At 35.2% G+C, this 19,466-nt stretch overlaps 1 protein-coding gene across 5 annotated transcripts in view; it reads left to right on the forward strand.

The window, feature by feature from the left end:
- The window catches only part of LOC123539346 (helicase-like transcription factor), a 47,873-nt gene that overhangs the window by 11,489 nt on the left and 16,918 nt on the right, over positions 1-19,466 (forward strand). The window contains exons 6-18 of one of the 5 annotated variants that reach the window (XM_045323912.2): positions 502-576; positions 1,008-1,173; positions 2,121-2,272; positions 4,561-4,765; positions 5,046-5,199; positions 6,773-6,852; positions 7,245-7,547; positions 8,122-8,196; positions 8,653-8,901; positions 9,404-9,451; positions 12,163-12,216; positions 12,798-12,851; positions 15,224-15,321. In XM_045323912.2, coding sequence (XP_045179847.2) covers positions 502-576; positions 1,008-1,173; positions 2,121-2,272; positions 4,561-4,765; positions 5,046-5,199; positions 6,773-6,852; positions 7,245-7,547; positions 8,122-8,196; positions 8,653-8,901; positions 9,404-9,451; positions 12,163-12,216; positions 12,798-12,851; positions 15,224-15,321 — 1,713 coding nt within the window. The remainder of the gene's footprint in view (positions 1-501; positions 577-1,007; positions 1,174-2,120; positions 2,273-4,560; positions 4,766-5,045; positions 5,200-6,772; positions 6,853-7,244; positions 7,548-8,121; positions 8,197-8,652; positions 8,902-9,403; positions 9,452-12,162; positions 12,217-12,797; positions 12,852-15,223; positions 15,322-19,466) is intronic. The other 4 variants (XM_045323924.2, XM_045323931.2, XM_045323936.2 and 1 more) reach the window with 4 other exon arrangements.

A 19,466-nucleotide genomic window follows, 5' to 3' on the forward strand; every position in this document is an offset into this window, starting at 1 on the left:
GAAACTAACATTTTTCATAGGGGCAGTTGTGGGAGACATGCGCTTCTCTCAAAAGCATCTCTAGTTTAGATTTGATTTCGTAGATTCAAATGCAGAGACTCAAAAATTAGTCTCATCACAAATATTAGTGATTCAACAGTCTACTATAGACTGTGAGGATATACGTATGAAGGAAGCAAGAAGCTTACAGTAGAGAAACAATTGAATACGATCAAGTCAGAAGTCAATAGATGCAGGAATACAGTCAGTGAACAGATTGACAGAATTGAAAACTGGCAAGACAAGAAAAGACATACCACTTTAAACAGCTTATAAATATATTAAGCAAAATAAGCCTTAAAGTATTAGTATTCAGTTCTTTTAGTATTTTCATATATCAGTATTGTGAAACGACTCAATTCCTTAGAGAACAGAATTTCCACAAAGGTACCAGACTAGGTTAAGATTTTTCTGTACAGAAACTTGAAAGTTGCAGTATTACTTTTGCTTGTCATTTGTTAGGTAAAGAATGAACTGGACAAACTGTTTGAAAACATTCAGGAGGGAGATAAGACAAGTCTGGCTGATCCTGCCCAGGTATGTATATTACTAATGTATCTATACATGTCATATTGTTCAAAGTCAAAATTTATATTGTCTTTAATGAGGGGGGTGACATAATTAATGCATTTTCCTTATCATTCCCTAGTTCAGATTTACTGGTAAATGCAGTTTTATATTTTAAACCAATTGATACAAATTCATTATGTAATTTTTTTTTTCTTTCTTTTTGAAATAAATGTAGAATTTTCAGAATTGGAAGTTTGTCTCCCTCAGTATTATTGATGTTTGTTCAAGAATAAATAGAATAAACTCTTGTCAAATAATTTTGAAACTGGAAATCTAGACTCGTGCAAAATAGTGCTACAATTTTGGCATCAAATGGAAGTTTGTTTTAAGTACATAGACTGGCAAATATGAAAATATATTTGACTGTTGAAATATTCTCTTGTATGTAATATATATAGGCAATAGCCACACCACTGTACCCCCACCAGAAACAAGCTTTAAACTGGATGATCAAGAGAGAGAACAGTGCCACACTGCCACCTTTCTGGCAGGAAAGAAATGGAAGATACTTCAATACTGTACTCAATTTCACGAGCAACACAAGACCAGAGAGTGTTAGAGGAGGTAGGAATACTCTGTATATGATATCTTTGTGCTGGCCCTGATGTGGTTAGCTCAGTAGGCGGAGAACAAGACTGTAAGTTGTGGCCAAATGGTTAAGGTCATTGGCTTAGAATTGCTTGCTGCGCATCCTTGCGCCTCAAAATGTTGCACAGGGTGTAGAAATCTTTCGTTTTAGGAGGCCATCTAGCCACCATACTGAAGGGTTATGATTATAACCATTAGCCCTTGCATGCCTGAATCAATTTAAACAGCTTTACAAATTGTTTCAAACTACTGTATTTTTTGAGCATAAAAATTGTTTTGTGAAATCGTATAGCCATGGTCTTAGATAAATGTGAAAGGGAGGTAATTAATTGATGGCTGTGTCTTTCTCTTGTGATATGCTACAGAATGAGTTAGTGTTATGACTTTCATAACTTTTAACCTCACTTGTTCCATCCTGTTCTTTGAAAAGTATTTTTTTGTCGTTAAAGAACAGTAACATTACTTTTTGATCTTTTCAGCCTGGGCCCGGTTGTTAAAAACTTTAACCGGCTGTTAAACTAACCTCCGGTTAAATTTTGATTCGAAATACTAGACTTGGTGGGACACACTAGTATGATGTTTTGATTTTATTGTGAAGATTTTCCAGTCTTCAAAATTCTTACCTCATACATTTGTTTTTCAGAGTCTTCTGAAATGCCGAAAAATAACCCTAAAAGTTAATCAACCGTTAGCTTAATCGCCTGTTAAAGTTTCGAACAACTGGGCCCAGTACTATAAGTTGAGTATAACCAGTCACCTATGCTTGAAATAATGCCCTGTGACTCGTGGGATTTAAAAGCTGGGAAGTTAACATATGGCCTAAATTTGTAGAAAAACAAGTAAACATATCATTGACTGGGATTTGGTGTTAAGATGATACGGGTCTCAGTAAAACTGACATTGACTGTGATTTGTAATTGCAGGGATACTAGCAGATGATATGGGTCTTGGTAAAACTCTAGAAATGATCACCTTAATTGTGACAAACTTTGTGGATAACAATCCACTAGCTAATCCTGTTGAAGGTCTTGTCAGGCAGTCTAAAGCGGATAAAATGGCTTTACAGAAATCTAAGGTTTGTATAGAAACAAATTACTCATCTCAGTTGAATTGAGTCTTAATTGTCTCCATACTCTTACAGTTTGATGGTAAATGTTTATTGGACAACTACCAGCTTAGTTCAAAGAAGAGCATCAGACTTAAAGTCTAGATCTAGATTTTGACCCGTGCCAGGCGTATGTTGGTCGTAATTGTCCACTTCATTGTGGGAAGTTGTCAGTTACATTTGATACAAGGCCCATATTTATCATTGTTAGAAGTCTTAAAAGACTAGAATGCCAAACATTCAGTTTGTCATATCTGTGCATGCAGTAAGTTAAACTGCTGTAATAGCGTTGAGCTGTCTGTAGTTTCATAGTGGAAATGCATACTAAATTTCATCACAATATGTTTGAATTTAAAATGTGGTGGAGTGAAATGAAGATTTAGCATTTTTAGCCCACCATCATCAGATGGTGGGCTATTAAAATCACTCTGCGTCCGTGGTCCGACCGTCCGTTAACAATTTCTCGTTATCGCATCTCCTCAGAAACTACTGGGGGGATTTTGACCAAACTTTGTCAGAATGATGTATTGGTACCCTAGTTGTGTCCCCCTGAAAATCAGACTGGTTCAACAATTTATGAGTGAGTTATGGCCCTTTGTTTATTTCTATAATTTATATAGATTTATATTGGGAAAAACTTTGAAAACCTTCTTGTCCAAAACCAGAACCTAGGGCTTTGATATTTGGTATGAAGCATCATCTAGTGATCCTCTACCAAGATGATTAAAATTATTTCTCTGGGGTCAAATATGGCCCCGCCCTGGGGGTCACATGGTTTATAGAGACTTTTATAGGGAAAAACTTTGAATAACCTCTTGTCCAAAACCACAGGGCCTAGGGCTTTGATATTTTGTATGTGACATCATCTAGTGGTCTTCAACTAAGATTGTTCAAATTATACCCCAGGGTCAAATATGGCCCCGCCCTGGGGGTCATATGGTTTACATAGACTTATATAGGGAAAAACTTTGAAAATCTTCATGTCCAAACCACAAAGCCTAGGGCTTTGATACTTGTAATGTAGCATCATCTAGTGGTTCTCTACCAAGTTTGTTCAAATTATCCTCCTAGGGTTAAATATGGCCCCGCCCCGGGGGTCACATGGTTCATATAGACTTATATAGGGAAAAAGCTTTTAAAATGTTCTTGTCAGTAACTACAACATTCAAACTTGGACCACATGTATATTTTTGAGTGGCAAGATGAACCTTGACATGAGTTGACCTTGATTTTGACCTAGTGACCTACTTTCACATTTCTGTAGCTACAGCCTTCAAATTTGGACCACATGCATAATTTTGAGCACTGGAAAAAACTTTGACCTTTATTTTGACCTAGTGACCTACTTTCACATTTTTGAAGGTACAGGCATCAACTTTGGACCATATGCATAGTTTCATGTTTCAAAATGAAATTTGTCATTGATTTTGACCTAGTGACCTACTTTCACATGTTTAAGGTACAGGCTTCAAATTTGGACCACATGCATAGTTTTGTATTCCGAAATAAAATTTGACCTTGATTTTGACCTAGTGACCTACTTTTACATTTCTCAAGCTACAGCCTTCAAATTTGGACCACATGCATAGTTTTGTGTACCGAAACAAACTTTGACCTTTACATTGACCTAGTGACCTACTTTCACATTTTTGAAGGTACAGGCTTCAAATTTGGACCACATGCATAGTTTTGTATTCCGAGGTAAAATTTGACCTGGATTTTGACCTAGTGACCTACTTTTACATTTCCCAAGCTACAGCCTTCAAATTTGGACCACTTGCGTAGTTTTGTGTACTGAAATGAACTTTGACCTTAAGAATGACCTAGTGACCTACTTTCACTTTTCTGTAGCTACAGGCTTCAAATTTAGGACCACATGCATAGTTTTGTGTAACGAAACAAACTTTGACCTTGACATTGACCTAGTGACCTACTTTCACATTTTTGAAGGTACAGGCTTCAAATTTGGACCACATGCATAAATTTGTGTTGTGTACGGAAATTAAATTTGACCTTGAGCTAGCCAGTAAGTCTTGAAATTTAGAACACTCAAAAATGGCACATTGGTGGGTGCCAAGATCACTCTGTGATCTCTTGTAAAGTCTTAAGTTTCAGACTTAAAAATGTTGATGAATACTTGCCCTGAGTTAACTTAAAATGTAAATAGCCAGCCATGCTTGTCAGGATTCTTCATTTTAGTTTGCAAATGGAGATTACAATCCTTTTTACAACTCACTCTCTCTGCACTATTTCTTCAGATGCTTCCAACAAGTAGCAGTGTGAATACATCAGTGAAGAGAACTCAGATAAAGCTGGAGAAAGTGAAGTCACTGTCTTGTCATACAGAGAAACACTTCCTGTCTGCTGTCATCTCACCTGATAACATTGACACACCAGCATTGCCTAGTCTGCCCGATGATGAAGAGGCTATAGAAATTTCAGATGATGATGATGATGACGAAGGTAAGGCCAGAGTCATACGCTATTAAATATATAATATAGATGTGCTGCATTCTCCTGTGGGAAATCATCAGTCTTCTATGCAATGGTCTCCCCTTACAGCCTGGAGACTTCTGCCATCACAGATATGTCATCATTGTTTCATTATAGGTTTTATGGACATTGACTTTAATACTTTCAGAGGTATGAGGCTACACTCCATTGCAGCAAAACAATTTCGATGGGTCAGTAAATGATCCTTGACTTGTCCATATTGTTCTTATTTGTCATTTTTTGCTTTCAGAGGAAGAGTTAGCTGGAATGCCCACAATTGATGATAAAACAATGCTCAGGAAAGATGACCCAGATTTTAGTCCTGTGGTTAAAAAGAAAGCAAAGAAAACAAAAGCCAAAGAAAACGTAACTCCGGAAGAAACATCTGCATTGCGGCCTAGAAGGTATTTCGAAGGGGTGTTTCAGTATCTCTTTTTGCTGAAAATATTGTAAGACCTACTTCCAGCTCAATCTTGTACTCCGTCTCAAACAAATGAATTTAGTTGGTGAGTGATAAGTACATTGCGAGAATAGAGTGAATTGGAGATGACCATGTGTGAAATTTTCATGATTGCTGTAAAACCGGACATTTCCATGAGACTTATAGCTTGCCATATTAAAACTAGAAAGGTTGTACGCAGTAAAATATTCATTATGTATGACCGGGTTGTGAAAGATTTGGGGCTATTTATAACAGAAATGGCACTTTCAAAAGTATTTACTTTTTAGCTCGACTATTCGAAGAATAATCTAGCTATTCTACTCACCCTTGCGTCGGCGTCGGCGTCACACCTTGGTTAAGTTTTTGCATGCAAGTACATACAGCTATCATTTAAAGGCATATAGCTTTGAAACTTATTTATTCTTTTTCTAGGTCAATTACCAACCTCACTGGGTCAAGTTCCATAACTCTAACATGTATTTTGAGCAAATTATGCCCCCTTTTGCACTTAGAAAATTCTGGTTAAAGTTTTACATGCAAGTTACTATCTCCAAAACTAATGCAGATATTGAATTGAAACTTCACATGTGTCTTCGGGGTTATAAAACTAGTTGACAGAATCAAGTCCCATAACTCTGACATGTATTTTGGGCAAATTATGCCCCCTTTTGGACTTAGAAAATTTTGGTTAAAGTTTTGCGTGCAAGTACATACAGCTATTACCAAAAGGCATATAGATTTGAAACTTATTTTTTCTTTTTCTAGATCAATTACCTACATCACTAGGTCAAGTCCAATAACTCTGACATGTATTTTGGCCAAATTATGCCCCCTTTTGGACTTAGAAAATTCTGGTTGAAGTTTTGCGTGCAAGTACATACAGCTATTACTAAAAGGCATATGGATTTAAAACTTATTTTTTCTTTTTCTAGATCAATTACCTACCTCACTGGGTCAAGTCCCATAACTCTGACATTTATTTTGGGCAAATTATGCCCCCTTTTGGACTTAGAAAATTCTGGTTAAAGTTTTACATGCAAGTTACTATCTCCAAAACTAATGCAGATATTGAATTGAAACTTCACTTGTGTCTTCGGGGTTATAAAACTAGTTGACAGAATCAAGTCCCATAACTCTGACATGTATTTTGGGCAAATTATGCCCCCTTTTGGACTTAGAAAATTCTGGTTAAAGTTTTACATGCAAGTTACTATCTCCAAAACTAATGCAGATATGGAATTGAAACTTAATATGTTTCTTCGGGGTTATAAAACTAGTTGATAGCATCAAGTCCTATAACTCTGATATGCATTTTGGTCAAATTATGTCCCCTTTCAAACATAACACTCATTTGATATTTAACATTTTGGGTAATAATTTCCTGCTTCTGTGACAATATTTCGAATAGTCGAGCTTGGCTGTCTTACGGACAGCTCTTGTTTAAATAAAGACTGTATATATAGCAAAAATGTATCTCTGGAAAAACTTCAGATTACAGTATTTGACATTTCTCACCAAAAGCATCTCTCTTAAAGGAGTGTAAAAAGACCAGCAAGATACACATATAGTAGTGAGGAAGATGAGGCAATCAATGATGAAACACCAAAGAAAAGAGGTATTATTGAATCAGCTGTTGATATTCTGAAATAAATTGCTAGAATTAAAAGGACCTTAGTTCATGCAAATGTTAGTTCTGTAGTCTGTGTTCATGCCATTAATTTGATGCAGGAAGATAGTGTTTAACAGTACTACTTGCACAATATTTTGCTGGCTTGATAATGGGACTTTAAGAACAATAATTTATTTTTTAAAAGTAATTGGTGATATGATTCATTGATGTAAACTTGGTCAGTTTTCTACCAAAATTGGTGAAGAGATTTCTTGGTTGTTTGGGTCATCTTACCGAGACTTACAGTTACTAGAATAGATGGTACGAATGGACTTGAGTGGGTAAGTTTTTAACTGCACAATTGTGATTATTAATGTGAATGAATTTTCTTTTTTAAGTGAAAGAAAATGTTCTGAGAAAGACAGTCAGTAACTCGGCAAAAGGGAAAGCACCATTAACTGGAAAAAAGAAGGTGAAAAAGGGCAAACCAAAGAAATGTCTGCTTGAAGATGAGCAGAAACAAGAGGACAGTGTAGAAAACTTAAAAGACAATACAAATAGGCATACAGGTACAGAAGAATCAGCTTCCATGTTGAAAGAATCAGCTTCCAGTTTGGAAGATCCAGCTTGCAAGTCAGAAGACCCTGCTCCTAAAGTAGAAGATCCAGTTTCCAAATCCGAATCTGCTGTTGTACAGACAGGTAGGCTTAATTGATTTAATCTGTAGTATTTGATACAGTTAGTAGTCTGGTTGTCGTATTTCACAGCAATTCTTTTTCTAGAATTTCCCTCATTTTAATTGAAAGAAATACTTACAATGATCTTCAAGTCAGTTTAGGTTGCAAGATATCTTGTTAAATTTAAACTTGTTGTGGAAATTACACGAAAAACGAATGTAGGCGGTGCGGGGTCTGTTAAAGAAAATGAACCTGAAGTTGAACTAAATAACTGCCTATGAATTGCTTGACCCCCACTGCTCAGGTTGGAAACCTTGCTCAGAGAGTGCACTTGGGGTCTCCGTTGTCAAAAGTTAGAAAAGTCACAAAATCATGATAATGAATGTGTCTGTGTGACTCTGAACCATTACCAAGCAAAAATGGCAACAAAATGTTAAGTAAAGCTTAAAGTATTTGAATGAAAGTCCGATTATTTTACATCTAATATTTAGAACTCATTTAGATACAGACTTTAAAAGCAGCTAGCTTTCTGCAAGAAAGAAAGGTACTGGTATTGATGGCCAGGTTTTAGTAGGTATTTGTTATTGTGTAACTTCAGCAGCAAATACAGGTGCCGGACCAGCAGACATGATGAGTGTTCCAGTCTTTAACAGTTTACAGCCTGAAGCTGCCGGTAATACTTTATCATTTTTCTTTGATTTTTTTATGAACCCTAATGAAGGGCTATAGTATTTGCACTGTCTGCTTGAATATTAGCTAATTCATCTGTCAACATACATCCACCCAAAACACTTGGTGTCCATAGATAATTTTAATGAAAATTTGTCCGTATGTTTTGAGTGATGAAAAGTGGGGATTCACATGCAATAGTCTTAATCTGAACCATTATGGTCAAAGTTTTATTGGTGCCTGTCGCTTACTAGTGATATTCCTTGTTTAGGTACATGTCTTCACGCGCCTACATTGCATACATCAAAGTAAACACAGTTTCAGCCTTTTTGTTTAATAGGGAAATAAATCAGGGTCTTGTAAGAAGTATTCTTATCAGAATTGCATATCCTTATGTAAAATATACATTATTAATATATATTTTTGTGTAGTAAATTTGTATTAATTTTTGTTTGTTCAGAAGCTGTAAAAAAGATGTCTGACAGAATAAAAGAGTTGGAGGCACTTTTGTCCAGCCAGCAAGTCCCAGCCTCACAGCCTATCCAGGTGGGATCTCAAGATCTTACTAATACCTCGGCTACACAACCATCAGAATCTTCTGTCCCAGCGGTACAAGCTCAGTCAGTTGTAATAGATACAGTTACAATCAAACAGGAGTTGTCAAAAACCAGTATTACAGTTACTGAGACTGGGGATCATAAAATGAAAGGCAAGTATTCTGTCTTTTTTTCAGCTAATTGTGTATATATCAGATTATGGGCTGCATCAGCAGTTTGAAAAATACATTTTTCCCACCACCCATTTGGTGAGTAGGCTTGTCATTCTGGAGATTGTGGTGAGGCTATTTTCAGCTTGATGATTGACTGAAGTCAAATGACATTTGGCCTTCACATCTGATGAATGTGGGGAAGAAAAGATTAATACTGGTAATGAATCCAGGTACATTTCGTATTTGTTTAGATTCTGTCACACAATTTGCAATTTCTTCTTCATTTTGTAAAATATTTTTAAATTCATGTAACTAGAAATGGCAATATTTTCTAATTTGGGAAAAATGTTACATCCAATTCTAAAAAAGAACTAGGCAGATAAAATGACCTATCGGAATTTTTTGGACTCTTTGTCCCTTTAAAAACCTAAAAAAGAAACCTTGCTGAGGTATGTACTCATTTGAAGAATTAAAGGGGTAAAATGGATGTTTGTTTTTACAGATGCATGCGATGACCTTCCAGACCTTGATGAAATTCTCTGTACAAATGGTGTGTTTGTAGTAATAGGCCTAAACCTGTCGGGCTTATACTTCCTGTTTATACTAACATATATATCTCTGCATTTTGAATTTTTAGTGGCCTAAATGTGGGAAGACAGTGAATATATATATTTAGATTTATTGATGTTTTCAATATAATTGTGCCTACTGAAAATGGGTTGGGGCGTGGGGGGAGAGAGATGGGATTGGCATATAGGTTTATTTTTGTCATATATTGTTCTAAAGTTTGTGTTAATCTGTTGAATTTTTCCGTCCATGATTTATAGATATTGTTAGGTAAGAGGAGACATAAGTCTGGATTTGCCCTTTGCTATTTGAAAGGAAAAAGCCTATTTGGACAGTCTGCTATTTCAAGATTTCACTAAGGTTTTAACAATAAAACAGTGTGCAGTGGACAGATAAATTTGCTTTATCATGAAATAATTGAGCTTGTCTGTGACGACCTGGTTTGGTTGACAATATTTTTGTAAGGCACTGCACTTGCGAAGTGGAGGTCTTTTCAGTAGGTCAGAGATCTAATACACATTCTAACTTGTTTACTACTTACTTGACTCACTTCTTTTAATGAAAGATTTATGTGGAAAACACATTGGAGCTGTGCTGCTTACTGTAGATACCCGTGTATAATGCATACCCGTGCATAATGCACACCCGTGTATAATGCGCATCCCTGATTTTGGTCCAAAATCCCGAGAGAAAAAATATTTTTGGTCAGTTTCAAGTTAGATTGAAAACTAAAGTTGGATTTACATCGACACCGGTAATAAATGACCTCCGTGGCGGAGAGCAGACTCAGTCTTGCTGTGCTATCGATTTTTTGTTTTCTTGAAAGAATATATTTTTTTTTAATTTAAATATTTTTTATATAAATTAAATAGAATGCAATTGTTTTCAGTATCTTGGAGTGGCATCTTTCAAACTTTTTAATTCAAACTGATATCAAAAGGTGTGATCATCCTTTGTTATGATCTGCAAAACTTCATACATCATATGGCCATTAATTATCGGTAATTAGCATGACCCCTCGTGTCAATTTTGTTGTTCACAGATTGATCTTGGTAAGATAATGGTTGATCTTTTATTAGTATTATAATACTTGGGATTATTGATATTTCTTTCTTCAAAATACAATTGAATTTATATGAAATTAATTTTGTTTTAAGGAAAATAAAGTACTATTATCTAATACCTTCTTCCAGCAGTGGTCCTGCATCGTATAAAGATAATTAGGAACGTAACGGCAATCATAGGTTTTAGCCTAGACAGTTAGCGCAGAGAGTAGTTTCCCTTCACCAAAATGGTGAAAATCATAACAAACTTGTTCTGAAGCTGGAAAATTGTCTATACCTGTGTATATAATGTGACCCATGATTTGGGGGTGGTCCCGGAGCTCAAAAAACTGCGCATTAAACACGAGTATCTATGATTATTCTTGCCTATTTCTAGCATTTCCTGTCTAACACTCTTCCAGGTTTTAATTATGGTGGTGGAAAATCTGTAGATAGCTGCCTCTTTGTCTGCCTCTTCGATAATAAAACGGGTTTGCTTTCATATGTACATCTTTGTAGAAAAAAAAAACAGTATTATTTTAGTTTATATTCTATGAAAGTGCTGTAAAGTACAGTTAAATACTTAAAATTTGTTTCGTTTATAAAAAAAGAAATGTCTGAAATTCACTGAATCAGTTTTGTTTTAATACTTACTTTATAATTGATTAGCAAATGAAGCTTATTAGTTAGCAAATAAAAGTATTAATATATTAAAAAAATGTTGACATGAATCTGAACACCTGCCCCTTTAAATAGAAGTGATACTTTGTAAGAGTCTTTCACTGTTAGTGTGTGCATGGATATAACTGGCTTGAGGGTACCTGTTTAGGAGGGAAAGAGGCTCTGCTGAGTTATCGGAAAACAGTTACCCGAGAGCCAGATATTACCATCTCCACCTTCAACAAGTGGTGGATTCATTTTCTTGCATGCCATATTATTCATTTAATAGGAGAAACAAAGTTAAGCAAATGCTTTTCTTTTAAGCTTTTTTTTTATTATAGTAGCTTGTGAATTTACTCATTAACACACACACACACTACTTAACCCTTACCTTGCTGAATTTCTAAAATGAACTGGTCTATCATTAAATTTGGGCAGCATCACTTGTTTCACTAAAAATTTACTGAATAATAGCAAACAGTGCAGACCATGATCACCTGCACAGATGTGCAGGCTGATCTTGGTCTGCACTTGTCGCAAAGACAAAATTGCTTGCCGCCAGCAGGCTAAAGGTTAATATTGTTACAACATCGTGTTTTGAAAAATAGGTTTTAAAGGGTAATGCCTCCAGATTTATGCCAGATCTTTCCAAATTCAGGAAGTACTATCTTGTTCATTATCATTAAGGGAGTAATAGGAAAAGTAATTTAGTGACTTTAGGCATTGTTTACTTTTATGTTGTTTGTAAAAAAATGTAGAAATAACTATCAAAAGTGTTAGACTTGTAGTAACAAATTTGATGTAATAAAGCTGAAATAGGGTAGTGTTTTATTTTGTAATTCTGAATACTTGAATCTCATTGAGACGTTCAAAATACTTCACAGACTTTTTCAAAAATTTTAGGTTATGATTAGAAATTTTAAAATAAATCTGATAGCCAGTCTGTTTAAGAATCAACATAAGCATTACATGTATATTTCTATTTTTCTAGTAGATGAATTACCAGATATACAAGCAGTAACTGAGAGTGGAGACACTAGCATAGGTAAGCCTTGAGATAAATATTACAACTTACTCTATTGTAATAATGAGTAACAATGAGATAAATACTATCCTTCAGTTTCAGTCTTACTAAACACCAGTCGACGAATTCGAGAGAATTGAGCAACTTGTCAGCTTCATGACAAATTACAGTGTAGCAGAAGGGGAATAATATATACATCAAAAAGCATGTTGTTGTATCTGTATGTTCAGGTATTACATGGCTGTTTGTATCTGTACATGTATGTTCAGGTATTACGTGGCTGTTTGTATCTGTACATGTATGTTCAGGTATAACATGGCTGTTTGTATCTGTATCTGTATGTTCAGGTATTACATGGCTGTTTGTATCTGTACATGTATGTTCAGGTAATACATGGCTGTTTGTATCTGTACATGTATGTTCAGGTATTACATGGCTGTTTGTATTTTTGGAAATACTGCTGCTAAATGTTTATGGGTTTAAATTTGCACAAGTCACACTCACATATTAGCAGAAGTAAAATTATCTTAATTTTATCAGAAATTGTTATACATTCTATTATATGAGGAGTTTAGTGTGACTATTATAAATGTCATTTTCAGCTGACTGCATTATATCATCTGAAACAGTTCTCCCGTCCAACTACACAAAAGCAGGTAGGACTTGTTTAAATAAGTGTGTGAGTAATGATCTTAGCAGGTATATGGTCTGTTGTTGGATGTTTAAAGGTTCAAACCTTGATCAGGTTTTAGTCGTGCCAAAATGTGTGTTTTACAAGGAGTGGGCTTCAGATCCTTTATGTTTGACCGCACAGTAAGTCTAAAGTCATTCATCCTGTACCTGATTTATGTATCGAAGTTGTCTGTTTCTTTTGAGAAAACAGATTATACTGGTAAGTAATCAAGGAACTGTGGCAGGGTTAGATACCTGTTCACTGTTGAGTTGATATAGATAAAATCATTTTACAGACTGTTTAAAACTTGATTAGTGTTTTTACTGCCAAATCTAATTACATTATACATAGCTGCCTATCAGGATGATAGAAAATAGAAATGCAAATGGTTTTAACTTACAGAAAGGGAAAGCCCATGTGCAGTAAGTGACTACTTAGAATCTAGAAAATTTTTTATGCCCCCAAAGGGAGCCATATTAGTTTTCAACTGTCCGTCCGTTAGTTCGTTTGTTCGTAAGTCACAACGTTACTTTTTGCATGAAGGCACTTTACTCGCGAACCACTGCACCCATGACCTTCAATCTTCACATGCTGATAGTACTTATTGAGTACACCATCCCTACTGACTTTGGGGTCACCAGGTCAAAGGTCAAGGTCACAGGGGTCAACGTTAACTTTCTACATGAAGGCACTTTACTCACGAACCACTGCACCTAGGACCTTCAAACTTCACATGCTGATAGTACTTATTGAGTACACCACCTCTACTGACTTTGGGGTCACCAGGTCAAAGGTCAAGGTCACAGGGGCCAACGTTATTTTTTTGCATGAAGGCACTTTACTCGTGAACCACTGCACCCAGGACCTTCAAACTTCACATGCTGATAGTACTTATTGAGTACACTACCCCTACTGACTTTGGGGTCACCAGGTCAAAGTTCAAGGTCACAGGGGTCAACGTTAACTTTTTGCATGAAGGCACTTTACTCGCGAACCACTGCACCCAGGACCTTCAAACTTCACATGCTGATAGTACTCAGGGTTTTCCCTCGGGTTTTTTATTTGGGAGTCCATGGACTCCCATGGCTGCTAATTTAAGGGTCCCTAATAATTTTTGGGGGTCCACAAATTATTGATCTTGAAGATGGACATCATTACTAAAAAAAATTTATCCTAAAACGGAATGAACTTGTATCTTTTTAATTTAGATAGCAGCTGATTCAGTATTTCGGAATGGTATCTTTCAAAATGGCATGAGCTTCTCAATCCAGACTGATAACAAAAGGTGTGACAGTCTTTTTGTTATGATCAAATAGCCAGTAATTACCGGCAATTAAGTGTCAACTCGTGTCAATTATGTTGTTCACAGTTTGATCTTAGTTAAAGATAATACTCGATCCTTAATTAGTATCATAATTTTTGTGATTTATTAATATTTTTTCATCAAAATACTTTAAATTTATATGAAATTAATTTTGTTTAATAGAAAAATAAACCATTCGATCTTTTACGGAACGTAACGGCAATCTTAGATTTTAGCGGTGTCAGTTAGCGCGGAGATTAGTTTCCCTTTACCAAAATGGCGAACATCGGTAACAAAACTTGTTTTGAAGTTGGAAAATCGTCTATACCTGTGTATAATGAGCACCCACGATTCGGGGATGGTCCCGGTGGTAAAAAACTGCGCATTTTACATGGGTATCTGCGCAAAGGAAGCTTCAGTGCAAAGGAGTTTCGTGACCGATTTTGCGGGTCCAGTGGACGCAGAGGCACTACAAAATGCGAGTCCAAAGCAGTCAAAGCGCGTCAGGGACGCAGAAAACCTGCGTCCGGGAAAACCCTGGTACTTATTGAGTACACTACCCCTACTGACTTTGGGGGTCACCAGGTCAAAGGTCAAAGTCACAGGGGCCAACGTTAACTTTTTGCATGAAGGCACTTTACTTGCGAACCACTGCACCCAGGACCTTCAAACTTTACATGCTGATAGTACTTTATTAGTGCACCAACCCTACTGACTTTGGGGTCACCAGGTCAAAGGTCAAAGTCACAGGGGCCAACGTTAACTTTTTGCATGAAGGCACTTTACTCGCGAACCAATTCACCCAGGACCTTCAAACTTCACATGCTGATAGTACTTATTGAGTACACCACCCCTACTGACTTTGGGGTCACCAGGTCAAAGGTCAAGGTGCTGCGGGGGCATTTGTCACCATTAGTGACAACTCTTGTTTGTATATGTAAAGGAAACTTCCACTTTTAAGAAAATAATTTAGTAGTATGTATTCATTTATGTAAATGTGGGCGTTTTGATATATGATGTTTTCTATATGTGCATCTATTTTAATTTGTTAGAGATGCGAGAAACAGGGGAGAGCACTGGGCGAGCAGCTTCTGCAGGACCTAGATGTACATTGATTGTCTGCCCCTTGTCAGTCCTTAGCAATTGGCTGGTAAGTGTCGCAAATCTTATGCCAGTGGATGATGAATTTTCACCACCCATTCATTTTAACGGATGAGAAAACTTTTGAGTGGGCACTTTCCTTTGTCTGTCCATTGAACATTCAGGTTACACAAATCTCAAAAAGAATTTGACCTAGTCATCAGGAATTATGATTTTTATTCTGCATTCAGAGTTGTGCATCTAGAGTTTGTTTGGGATTTCATTCAGACATTATGACCCTTGACTTAGTAAAAAAAATACATAAAAAAATATGTATAAAGGACCTTTTGTGTCACACATTATCTTAAAAAATATTTGATTTAAATTTATGGGAAACATTTGATTTAAATTCATGGGACTGTATAGGAATGTTATTCAGCATGTGACATTATGCAGTGCCTTGGGTTTTATTTCGGATTTGGGATTTTCCTCCGGATTTTGTCCAAGTTGATTATTCTGTGCGGCATATAACCAGTTCGGGGTGTGTAGACGTCTAATGAATAACCTCAAAATCACTGTATCATGCCTGTCAAACACATTGTGTCGAATACTGCTGTGACTCCTTTACACATATTAAGGTTAGGGTGGGTCAAAAGTCTGTTAATTGTAGGTAATGTGGTCATGATTTATGTAAAATACTTCTGCATCTGCTGTTTTGCGTCCACAATCAACATATTTATTATACAGTAATAGTATTACCAAAAATATTGTACAGAAGGGAAATCTACATTCTTCCTGCTTTTTTTTTTTGCAATTTAAATAATTTCCCCCTCTATGCCCAGAAGTGTTGGACACATGTATCCAAACAACCTATATAGTGATTGTAGTTTTAAATGGCCAAAGACAGTCAGATAATGGCACCTGAAAGGTCGTCAAACTTCACAGGTCCGTGTGGTTTAATCATAGAGATCATGACCACTTATCATCATGTTGTCTATGGACACTAGGTCCACAGGTAAGTAGAAACCTTACCGTTGACAATTTAGTGAAGGTTTTGAGGACATTATATAGCTGGGAAGTTTTTAATTAAAGAAGAGTTTGTAAAGAATAGTTAATGTCTTAGATTTTTGTTTTGTAGTTTTGTTTGCAGTAAATTGGTCAGTTTGTGTACATATTTATAAAAGACATGCATATAAAAGATGAAAAAAAAAATATTTTGGTGTTTTGAATTACTTCCCTTTATTTTAATGCGGGTCATTTTTCCTAGATTTTTTATTTAATTTTTTTAAACTCATTCATGTTTAGTATTTAGTTAGATAGCCCTTTCAAAGTCTCTTCTTTTCTGTTTTTCAAAGTCTCTTTCTGTTTCATATGAGTTTCTTAAATAGACTTAACTTCTGTTTTCCAAGATTTTTAACACAAGATAGAACCAAATTAAAATTATGGTCCTGGATATTTAGGTATCATATTTGATATACTTTCCAATTGTATATGTTTCTTCTTTCTATCCAGTATTGTATTTCATCACAATGTGTAATGTATAATACTAAAAATTAGGTTTTAACTGTGACTCAAAAGAAGGTATAAAGGGAGGTAATTATAATATTTAAAATTGGTGTCTCTGGCCTTCTGTTCATTGTTATTTTTGAAGTTTTCAAATTTATTGAAAGTTATTATATGCTAAAACAAATAATTTAAGTTTTAAATAATCATACTCCTACAAAAAGGCCAGCTAAAATCATATAGAATTATAAATATATACACATTGTATGCTTATACTCCATGTGCATATTATTTCAAACACAGCTTAAAGGTGGATAATCAGATTTTGGCCGTGTAATGGATTTGTTCGAAACTTTAGCATCTGATCATTTACACTCATTAATGTTCACTTAACACTTGATATAAATTAGATTTTCACTGGAGGTATTTTTAAAATTTCATTTTCCTATCCTGATTGCCCAACCAAGATAGAGTTATTTTATCATAAGTATAAATTTGATAAACATACTTTGCCTAAGGAAATGTATAAATATTAGACATATTGTAATATATTTATAAAATATTTGCATTAAAAATTATGTATTTAGATGGAATTCATTAGAAACGCAAGTTTGAAAAATTATTATTACCTCCCTTTGCCTATCAAGATAGATTGGAAATACCGTATTTAACCTAAGTCTTGGGACAGCATAAAATAATTATTTTTTTCACTGTCCCAAGACTTATTTCCAGAAAAATAATTATTTTGAAAAGTGTCCCAAAAATATGGACACAATAATCGTCATCGGGTAACATCCCCCACCAACCCGTGTTGAAAGCGAAAAAAAAAATCGGTAATTATTCTGTTGATAAACAAAGTAATTGGTCTTGTTTTCATCATCAATTAACACCCCCTCAAAGAGCTAAAAGAAGTTTGTCGGTATCATGACATTAGAAGTGGAGATCAAAGCGGTATAGTTTCCCCGAGATTTTCATGGCATTACGTCATCTTTTCGCGCCATGTTGCACATCGCTGTTTGATCGTACCGGCTCGGTTCTGCAGAAAGTAGATCTAGTGTTGTAACAATCAATAAAAAAAGCTTCTTTTTAATTTGATAAAGCGAATGTGCAATATCCCGTATAAACTGACAGGTAAAGTAAACGTGTCAAACTATAATAGCGGATATCTTACCTCTGTGACCTATTTGCCCTCAAGGAAATTACAATATGGTTTGAGAAGAATATCTTATTATAAAGTGTCGTGTCAAAAAATACATGTACATGTACAAAGGTTCATTCAAAACTTATTAAAACACGCAACAACATCATTATTGTTTTTGTTTCTTAACCGCATTTTCTATTTACGTTCACGAGGTCACGTAACAGAAATCTGTTTGCCAAAAATCGTTTTACTTCATATATATAAATTGTTGCTGCCTTTTCATTATTTAAGATTTTTCTATTCTGTTTTTTGTACTTTGTGGTCAAAAGTCTGAATTTTATGCCCATAGTTTGTATCATTTATTTACTTTTAGAAAGAAATAAGTATTTAGGATCGCGCTGTTGAAATTTTGCAAGCATTTTATGAAAATTCGACCGTTTTATAGAATTTGCCAACATTTCTGCCAATATCTTTTTAAAATCGTTATAGAATTCAAACTATATTACTTCTCAATCGGTGCTGAAAATCTGAAGCGATAAAATCAAAAAATGAATGCGTGACGCGCGTTTTTTGTATACGTGTCGATGAAAAAAGTAACGGCGTTGTAAGTTAGACATTACGATAGGTCGCACGTGCTCGTGGAATGGAAAATTACCGGCATGGCGTTTTGGTATCTGTGCGATTCGCGGGTAAATTCCAGTCAGTGGTAAATAAAAATAAATAATTAACGGAAAATGGACTTCCTGGCTGCAGCAAAAAAAAAAAATACAACACTTAACTGGTATGGTAAAAAAACAACATTTTACTAGTAAAAACACGACACGAAAATGTCAAAAAAAAAATAGTCTTTGGTTCTTATAATTATTTGATATTTTGATCGATACAAAGAAGTATAAAATACATTTAGTTTTTATAGCTCTTTGATCGATACAACACCATACAATGTATAATAACAGTATCTGGGTTACATCTTGAATCAGTACACAACCATAGTCCCAACACTTAGGGACGAAAAATACGCTGAGAAAATACATGTCCAAAAACTTAGGGTCAAGAAAAATAATTATTTTTCCGCATTTTAGGGGTGTCCCAAGATTTAGGGTGTCCCAAGACTTAGGTAAAGTACGGTAAATGAATTCAGAAGCTACACACAGCTTTAAAACTTGCATTTTGGTTCAGATTGTTCAATAGTTGATATGTCTGTCAAATGCAAATGTAAAACTAGACATTGTATTGAAATAAAAAGAAATACCCAGCTTTTTATATACTTTCATATTAAAGGGGAGTAATTACAAAATTTTATAAAAATAATAAAATATACATTTCAAATAGGAATCTAACTCTATGTAATCGGTCTTTTTGTTCCTTAAATAATTCTCTTCCAGAATATACAAAAAGTAAAAAATGTCATTAAATGTTGATTTAATATGATTGACCACCTTTAAGAATTCCATAGTTTTATCCATATGTGAAAGAACAGAGATGAAATTCCAGAGATTTTATGAGCCTATTGGGCTGAAATCATAAAAGTGCCTTGACCTTCACTGGGTTACATCAGTTGTGAATGTTTC

The sequence above is a fragment of the Mercenaria mercenaria genome, chromosome 1 (assembly GCF_021730395.1).
Source record: "Mercenaria mercenaria strain notata chromosome 1, MADL_Memer_1, whole genome shotgun sequence".
NCBI classification, from domain to species: Eukaryota; Metazoa; Mollusca; class Bivalvia; order Venerida; family Veneridae; genus Mercenaria; species Mercenaria mercenaria.